The sequence below is a fragment of the Impatiens glandulifera genome, chromosome 1 (assembly GCF_907164915.1).
Source record: "Impatiens glandulifera chromosome 1, dImpGla2.1, whole genome shotgun sequence".
Taxonomy (NCBI): Eukaryota; Viridiplantae; Streptophyta; class Magnoliopsida; order Ericales; family Balsaminaceae; genus Impatiens; species Impatiens glandulifera.
Genome location: NC_061862.1, coordinates 82,705,276 through 82,715,426, shown reverse-complemented (window position 1 = coordinate 82,715,426; position 10,151 = coordinate 82,705,276). Strand labels below are relative to the sequence as shown.

Here is a 10,151-nt window from a genome sequence, read left to right as displayed (position 1 = left end):
TGTGTGTAGACTATCGGGATCTCAACAAAGCAAGCCCTAAAGACAACTTTCCACTACCACACATCGACGTGCTAGTGGATCATGCAGCAGGCCACCAACTTCTATCATTCATGGACGGATTCTCAGGCTATAACCAAGTACTGATGGCTCCTGAAGACAAGGAGAAGACAACGTTCATCACAGAAGTCGGAACATTTTGTTATCGAGTCATGCCTTTCGGGCTGAAGAACGTAGGAGCAACGTATCAACGAGTTGCCACGATGATTCTTCACGATATGATCCACAAGGAGGTAGAAGTCTATGTCGACGATATGATTGTCAAATCAAAAGATCGAGAACGGCACATCCAAAATCTTGACAAATTCTTACAACGCATCAGGAAGTTCCAACTTAGGCTCAACCCAAAGAAGTGCACATTTGGAGTGACAGCAGGAAAGATGTTAGGCTTCTTAATCACGCAAAGATGAATTGAGGTTGATCCGAGCAAGATAGAAGCGATCACGGCAATGCCACCTCCACGAAGCGAGAAAGAAGTGCGAGGCTTTCTAGGAAAGATCTAGTATATAAGTCGATTCATAAACAAGTTGACTATGACATGTGATCCTTTGTTTAAACTTTTAAGGAAAAATGAAAGATTCGTTTGGGATGTCGCTTGTCAGAACGCATTGGAGAAGATAAAGGGATACCTCAAGAATCCTCCCATTCTGATGTCGCCAAGACCAGGCGTATCGCTAATCCTATACTTAATAGTCATGGAAAACGCAATGGGTAGTCTACTAGCCCAAGAAAACGAGGAAAAGATGGAAGTCGTAGTCTACTACATAAGCAAGCGCATGACAGGCTATGAACTTAATTACTCGCTAGTAGAAAATGTGTGTTGGGCCCTAACTTGGGTCACCAAGAGGCTAAGGCATTACATGCAAGCCCACACAGTCAAGTTAGTATCAAGACTTGATCCAATTTGTCATTTATTCCAGAAAACGCATTTTTCTCCGAGATTAGCTAAGTGGATGATGATAATACCAGAGTACGACATCGTGTACACAGTTCAGAAATCTATCAAGGGGAGCGTTGTAGCAGATTTCCTCGCAGACCAACCAATCGGAGTTGAAGACGACGAGGATTTAGCATTCCCAAACGATGAAGTGATGACTATCAACCCTACAACCTGGAGGCTACTATTCGATGGAGCTTCAGGCAAACAAGGCTATGGCATCGGAATACTACTCATCGATCATGTGGGGACATATAACCCAATCTTAGTCAAGCTCGAATATCAAGTGACGAACGATGAGGAAGAGTATGAAGAATGCATCTTTGGCTTGAAGATTGCTCACGAAAAAGGAGCGAGACGTCTAGAAGTAGTAAGAGACTCAAACTTAGTCATTTCACAAGCTAATGGTGAATGGCCAGTCAAAAGAGAGAACCTCAAACCCTACCATCAACACTTATTGACTTTAATGACTAAGTTTGAACATGTGACATTCACACATGCTTCGAGAAGTTAGAATCGATTCATAGAAGCTTTGGCCACGTTAGCAGCCATGACGCAAATCCCGAAAGGAATCAAAATCAAGTCTTTGAAGATTCGTCAGAAACAGAAACGAGACTTCGAGAAGAGGACGATTGCCAACACCAAAATGGCGCCCAAACCTTGGTTCGAACCTCTACAGAAGTATGTTGAGCATGGAGAGTATCCTTCACACTTCCAAAAGAAAGAGAGGAGAGATCTACGCCAATACACAACCAACTATGTGCTACTCGCAGGAAAGCTATATCGACGCTCCTTTGACGGTCAAAACATGTTATGCATCGACCAGCCTCAAGCATCACAGATCATGGAGGAAGTACACGTAGGAACATGTGGCCCACACATGAACGGATCAAGACTCGCTAAGAAGATCCTTCGCTTTAACTATTACTGGAAGGACATGGAACAAGAATGTGTAGAATATGTTAAAAGTGTCATCAATGTCAAGTTTACGCAAACTTGAAGCACACCCCGACATCTCTATTTACAACATGACTTCACCATGGCCATTCTCGACATGGGGAATAGATATCATCGGGAAAATTTATCCTCACGCTTCAAACAGACACGAATTCATCCTTGTAGCTATCGATTATTTCACAAAGTGGGTCGAAGCTCAATCATACAAGGTTCTCAAGTCGACAGATGTTGCCAAGTTCATACGAAACAACATCATTGCACGTTATGGAGTTCCTCATGCCTTGATCTCAGACAATGGTGGACACTTCCGAGGAGAAGTACTCAAAGTACTAGATGAATACAGGATTGAACACCATAAATCCTCATCTTATCGTCCTCAAACGAACGGCGCAGTAGAGGTAGCCAACAAGAACATCATCACTATCACCAAGAAGATGACTCAGACGTACAAGGATTGGCACGAGAAGCTTCCATACGCCTTATGGGGATATAGAACAACCATTCGAACGTCAATGGGAGAAACGCTATTTGCATTGGTCTACGGAATGGATGCAGTGCAACCTATCGAAATCGAAGTTCCTACTTTAAGAGTTTTACTCGAGGCACAAGTAGTGGAGGAAGATTGGTGTAAGTCACGATACAATCAGCTAGCCCTTATGGAAGACAAGAGGTTAGACGCATTATGTCACACACAAGCATACCAAAGAAGAATGACCAGAGCTTTCAACAAGAATGTGAAACCTAGGAACATTCAAGAAGGCGATTTAGTTCTAAAGAAGAACTTATGGATACTAGACCCTAGAGGGAAATTCCAAACACCATGGGAAGGACCCTACCTCATCAAGAAGGTCTTTTTAGGCGGGGCCACGAGATTGACCACCTTGGACGGAGAAGAACTCTCAGTACCCTTCAATATCGACATGCTCAAAAGATACTTCGTCTGTTGAATCACATACATCAAAGTTCATAACCTTATAAGTAGTGAACTACGTCAGACCTGATCTCTCTCGAGAGTGCGTAGGCAACCCATCCAGGGTGCGGTCACCACTATCAATTATCGAAAGAAGTTGATAGACATTTCATTTCACATAACATGCATTCATTGCTCATTACATACACTAAAGTTCATAACTCACAAGTTGTGAACTACGTCAGACCTAATCTCTCTCGAGAGTACGTAGGCAACCCATTCAGGGTGCAGTCACCACTATCAATTATCGAAAGAAGTTGATAGACATTTCATTTCACATAACATGCATTCATTGCTCATTACATATAACCAAAGTTCATAACTTCACAAGTTGTGAACTACGTCAGACCTGATCTCTCTCGAGAGTACGTAGACAACCCATTTAGGGTGCGGTCACCACTATCAATTATCGAAAGAAGTTGATAGACATTTCATTTCACATAACATGCATTCATTGCTCATTACATATAACCAAAGTTCATAACTTCACAAGTGGTGAACTTCGTCAGACCTGATCTCTCTCGAGAGTACGTAGGCAACCCATCTAGGGTGCGGTCACCACTATCAATTATCGAAAGAAGTTGATAGACATTTCATTTCACATAACATGCATTTATTGCTCATTACATACACTAAAGTCCATAACTCACAAGTTGTGAACTACGTGAGACCTGATCTCTCTCGAGAGTACGTAGGCAACCCATCTAGGTGCGGTCACCACTATCAATTATCGAAAGAAGTTGATAGACATTTTATTTCACATAACATGCATTTATTGCTCATTACATACACTAAAGTCCATAACTCACAAGTTGTGAACTATGTGAGACTTGATCTCTCTCGAGAGTACATAGGCAACCCATCTAGGGTGCGGTCACCACTAATAATTATCGAAAAAAGTTGATAGACATTTCATTTCACATCATATCGCATACGTTCATTGCATATACATTAAAAAGGGAGTTAATCACACTCTGAGTTAACTCCTAAACCAAAAACTCTTAGTCAATACTAAAGGCATTTTTATTAAAATAAAAATGAGTACAAGATCCTCACAGAGTCCCACTTGAGAAAATATAACGCCCAAAGCTAAAGTATTTTTCTCTTCGACTTAGGATCTCAACGTTTTCACACGAATTCAAACAAACATGTGCATGGAAGTACGTTGGACCTGAATTCCCCTAGCTATGGGATACGTAGGCAGCTTGTATGAGCCTGGTCCTAAACATTTTCAAAACCAAACCCCTACATCAATACTAGGGGCATTTTTTTAAAATATGAGCACGAGATCCTCACAGAGTCCCACTTGAGAAAATATAACGCCCAAAGCTAAAGTATTTTTCTCTTCGATTTATGATCTCAAAAGATTTTCAAAACATTCACACATACACAAACATTTTTCACAAGCATGTGCATGGAACTACGTTGGACCTGAATTCCCCTAACTATGGGATACATAGGCAGCTTGTTTGAGCCCGATCCTAAACATCTTCAAAATCAAACCCTATATCGACACTAGGGGCATTTTATGAAAATGAAATGATTGAAAGATCCTCACATAGTTAGCTTAAATGAGTAAATATAACGCCTAACACATGGCTAAAGCACTTTATTCTCTAGCAGCTTAGGATCTTAAACGATTTTCAGCTTAAGTCAATTGCCACTCCAGCAGATACTTAAGAAAATTTCCCCAACTTAAGTCAATTGCAACTTCAGCAGAAACTTAAGAAAATTCCTCAACGAAATGCGGAATCACGATCTATCCGTGATACAATTTCGGAACTACGTTCGGACCGGATTTCTCCTTTTATGAGAATACGTAGACAACTTTTCACAAGTACAGTCCCAAATCCCCAACAAGCCAAATCTTGAGCAAGGACAAAATACATCCCCAAAGAGTTAAAGCCAACGAGAAATTGGGATCACAAATCTATCCAAAACAATCAAATCTCTTGTGTCGAAACTAGGGGCATTTTTGAAAGATAAAAACAAGATAGACCCCTAAATGTTTCTAGTGCCAAGCGAACTGATGAGCGAGTGCAAGAAATAAGTAGGGATGCGGGAAAATACGTTTCTCCCCAATGGATGTCTCTTGACGAACTAATGTAACTAGTGGAATCTGAGTAAAGCGCTTCGCAAACGGATCTATCTCGAGCCTAGACAAAAGCTTAAACTACTGATGTTTAAGAGGGAGCTCATAAAAGATGAATGCCCAAACTCGGAACTATGTCATCAACAAAGGCGATGTCTTATCTCAATTGGAGGTCAACTGCCAAAGATCTAAGACCTCAAGAAAAGTAAAATCAATTAAACAAAGACTGTGTTGGTTGAGATATGAAATACAATACTATTGTTCATTTAGATTCTATCTAATTGCTAAGAAAGAACAAAGTGTTTGAATCTATCACATACACCCAGTCATAAAGAAAAGAGACCGAATAAAATAGAAAAATACTCGTAGAGGTTGAGATATTGAAATAACCATTTGTTGTTCATCTAGACTCTTGTCTAAATTGCCAATGCAATAACAAGAATGTACCGATTATATTAAATATACCCTGAGTATAAATAGAGCCCAAGACCATAGAATCTTAAGCACACTGACCTCCGAATTTGAGAAGCGAGACTCAACCTCATGACGCATGGTTGAAAGATTAAGCATTTGAGCGAACAAATCTCCCGAAAAACTTAGGGCAAAACATCTCGGCGAAAGACAAGTCCCCAAAAGTGACAGCATGATTCTCGAAGAACATCGGTTACATGTGGTTTCCTCTCGACACACTCTAAGGAAGAAAGTATGAAACCGATTTTTGAAAGTATTTCAAGACCGTTGAAGAAGACGCTAGTGTTTTGAAAATTAAGGAAGTCTAACTTCGAACTTAAATAACTAAACAGAGTTGTGATTAAAAAGTGTTTCGCTAAACTGACCAGCGATACTTTAAATCTATAATAATCACTAAGCAGAATTGTGATTAAAAAATATTTCGCTAAATTGACCAGCGATACTTTAAATCTATAATAATCACTAATCAGAGTTGTGATTAAATAGTATTCGCTAAACTGACCAGCGATACTTAAATCTATAATAATCACTAAGCAGAATTGTGATTAAATAGTATTTTTTCGCTAAACTGACCAGCGATACTTAAATTTATATGATCACTAAGTAGAATTGTGATTAAATAGTATTTCGCTAAATTGACCAGCGATACTTAGATTTATAATAATCACTAAGTAAAATTGTGATTAAAAAGTATTTCGCTAAACTGACCAGCGATACTTAAATCTATATGATCACTAAGCAGAATCGTGATTAAATAGTATTTCGCTAAACTAATCAGTGACAATTAAATCTATAATAATCACTAAGCAGAATTGTGATTAAATCGTATTTCGCTAAACTGAAAAGCGATACTCTAAATCTATAATAATCACTAAGCAGAATTGTGATTAAATAGTATTTCGCTAAACTGACCAGCGATACTTAAATCTATAATAATCACTAAGTAGAGTTGTGATTATATAGTATTTCGCTAAACTGACCAGCGATACTTAAACCTATAATAATCACTAAGAAAAGTTGTGATTAGAATAATCATTAAGATTTTTTCGCTCCATGTGAAAAGCGAGACAAACATAATCACTAAACAGAGTTGTGATTAAAATGACTATTAAATTTCTCAATGAAAAGAGTAATAAACAATAAACACAATCAGCAAACTAAGTAAAAATGTGTACTCATGTACAATCCAAAGACTAGGCGAGGTGTGTAGAAATATGGTCGAAACCACCAGGCTCGATCTACACGATCGATAAACCAGGAGCGATGCATATTCTAAACAAAGGTGAATCGTCAACGAATGGATGATAAACCGACTTTGAAGAATGAAGGGTAAATTACACGGGTCTCCCGAGAGACTCGTCAGGTTTGTTCTCTTTTCATTCAAAGGATCCGAAATAAACTGTAAGTTGGGTGTTTTCAAAACGCAGTGCCTATTTTCAAACTTGGACATGCATTTTTCTAAAACCGAGTGTTTTCTACAAATTTTGTCCAAGAGGGGCATTCTGTAGACACTCACTTTTCAACCCCTCCCCATTTTATAGTTTATACTTTTAATAAATCTGAGTCTATACAAGTTTCTTGAATTCATTCACAGGCTCATTGCACGATTTATTTTAAAGACGATTATTTTTAGAACAATTGAGTTTTTGAAAATAATTAATTTTGGATTCTTGATAAAGTTAAGGTAGTAATTTGTCTAAGTTACAACACTTGGGGAAATTATTATAATTTGAATATTCAAGATTGCATTTAAATTAATAACTTAGATATTTATAAATAAATAAATAAAAACTTTTACAAAATATATATATTAACGATTTTTTTAATTTAAAAGTAAAAAATTCGTTATATATGATTTTGTCATTTTTAATTAGGTTAGTTAGATTAGTTGTTAGATTAGTTAAATTAGATTTTGCAATTTGATTTCTTGAATAAGTTAGTTAGTATTTTATTATAATTATAATTGTTCCTTAGAAATAGGAATAATTAATAATAATATAATTGCTTTCTTTAATTGTTTGTTTTAAGTTTATTTCTTTTGTAGGATAAAGGGAAATGAGTCAATCCAAGATCCACATGCAAGATCCGGATTTGTGAACAGGGATAGGAAGATCCAAATCAAAGGCAAGTCAACTCGAAGTAAGGCCAAGGAAAGGATCCAATTGACAGATCCGACCGGTCACCCGACTAATGGACCGACACATGCCCAAGATTCGACCCATGAAATCAAATGTTAAAAGAGTTAGGTGAAGGCAGCGGTCATCTTCTTGATGGTGACAATCACAAATCTTGAAATGACGATTCTATCATGTGTGGTCAAAAGAAAATAAAAGAAGTTGCTAAACAAGTGGAGGAAGTGGCCAGAGAGAAAGTTTCAGCATGTGTAGAAGAAAAGATTGAAGACTTGGTTATTTTTTTAATTATAAAATTAAAATGACCAAGTATTACATCATTATTAAATAAAGATTAAATCCTATTGGATGAAAACTTGACATTTATTGACATGTCAAGTGGAGATTGCTACATTATTTTAAACATTTGTAAATGTTTAAAATAGTTTTTTTTACCAACGGTCAAGTGTGTTAAATGGGCCTTTGGGCCCTAGGGTTTCATAGCTTTGCCTATAAATACCCATCTTAACACCCTAACAAATGAGCTCTCTCTTCACATTGACCTTCACCTTCCTCTCTCTTCTCTCTTTAGGCTGCCTATTTGAAAATCCTAAGCAAACACCACTCTTGTTAAGTTGGTCACAAGATTTTCTTAGGAAATCTTAGATTAAATACCACCCTTAACATCAAAAGAGCAGCCCCATTGTAAGCTCTCTTGTCTTTTTTTTTCTTCTTGAATTTGAATTTGAATCTTTTTTTCTTTTCTTTTTTTTAATTCCATATATTGTTTCTTTAAACTTTCTATTTTGATAGGTGTTTAGGATTTTTACTTTTCTTGTTGTAAATATGTAATCTAAATAAAAAAACTTAATGTATATAAAGTTCATTGACCTAAAATTTCTTTAAAACCAAAATCGGCTCTTAAATTGGCCATTTCAAAAATAAAAATATAAAACTTAAAGCCAAAACAAAGAAGCAATCTGCTTTTATTTTATATATAGGTGTTTATATATTTTAAAACTTTGGTGGATTTATTTATTTTTTTTGCAATTTGGGATCCATCTGGATCACCAAGTGTTAGTTAGTAGGATTAGGTCAAAACGGCACAATGAACCATATTTGTGTGTCATCCGACCAAGGAGCCTCTCCACATGAAAAGATCTGATGCTTTCCCGACGTTTCCAGCACTTTAGGATGCATTTGTGCACATAAAGACCAAAGATTTCTGCACCCAATGATGATGGAGGACATAGCTGCATTTATTTATTTGTTTTATTTTATTTTTTTATTTATTTTCAGTTTTCTTTAGTCTTAGGGTTTGTTTGTTTGACATTTTTTTATTTTTCTTAGTTAAGAGTTTGTGGCTTGATTGATCATAGGTTAGAAAAAAAATTAAAATGAAACCCTAATTAAAATTGAACCTAGCCCAAGCTTAAACTTAGGACTTTTTTTTTTTATTTTTTTTTAAAAACCCCAAAAAAAAATTTAGACTATTTAAATAATTTACTAAAGTTCTTGAAAATTAATCTAGACTTAGGTCAATTAATGTTTTATTTAATAACTTGTCTAGTTTTGATTTTTAGGATAACTTTATGTGTAGGTTATTTGCTTTAGTTTTTCTTTTGTTTTTGTTTATTCTTTCTTTTTTTGTTTATCTCATGCAAACCTTTTAAATGTTTAAAATGGAAAAATTTTAAGATGTAAAGCGTAAGAAATTTTAAAAAAATGCCAAAAGTAATTAGTAGAGACCTTAGGGCGTTGTGGGACATAGCGTCTAAAAAACCCTTTCCCACACGTAACCAAGCGCCGAACTCACATCTCTTAATTTCCTAATTTTTGAAATTATGTGCCGACTCTCTAGTCGTGAGGTTAATTAATATTGAAAAAAGTAAAAAAAAAAGCATATGACATACTTCCCATTAAAAAACTCCCAATCTCTCACAGATTCGACGGGAAGGTAAGATATGGAGTTGTCTACAAAGCCTCATGTTTAAAACTTCAATTTTCAAATATTAAAATTAATTCTCCTCGCGTTTTCAAAATAATTTTTTTTAAAAAGAGCGTCCTAGAATTTTCAAATTAGTCAATCAAAATATTTTTAAAAAAAAATCGATCACAAGGTGGTAGGCCATCATTCATATGTGTTGAATTCATTGGTTCTGACCTCTTCCTAGGTGTTGCCTTCTTAGGTTCTGTTGTTGTTGCCTTTGGAGGCTAAGACACCCCCACATCATTATCCTCCTCATTCATATCCTCCTCCTCGTTCTCCCCCACATCAGTATCCTCCTCATCGTTCTCCCCCCACATCCCCAGTAGTGGAATTCGTCCCACAAAGCTTCCACGTCCAAATCCTCCATTTTCCCACTCTGTATCCAGCCTAAACTTCAACGTCGTGTCATTCCAACATGACAGTATAGGAAATCATCGCTCATTAACTCCTCCCAGTTCAGGGTTGCTCACCCTATACACGTAGCACAACTGAAAACAAACATATGTTAAAACCAATTATTTTTTAATATAGGGAAATTAATTAGTGATAACTTACAATAAGGAACG

At 36.5% G+C, this 10,151-nt stretch overlaps 1 protein-coding gene across 1 annotated transcript; it reads left to right on the top strand.

Moving 5' to 3' along the window:
- The first annotated feature begins 833 nt into the window (after nt 1-833).
- On the top strand, nt 834-1,508 carry LOC124934440. Its single transcript, XM_047474977.1, has one exon. It carries the CDS (start codon nt 834-836, stop codon nt 1,506-1,508), a length of 675 nt encoding a protein of 224 aa, XP_047330933.1.
- The last annotated feature ends 8,643 nt before the right edge of the window (nt 1,509-10,151 follow it).

Bases quoted from the DNA above. Each gene is read 5' to 3' on its own strand.
- LOC124934440 (XM_047474977.1), top strand. From the start codon at position 834: ATGACAGGCTATGAACTTAATTACTCGCTAGTAGAAAATGTGTGTTGG.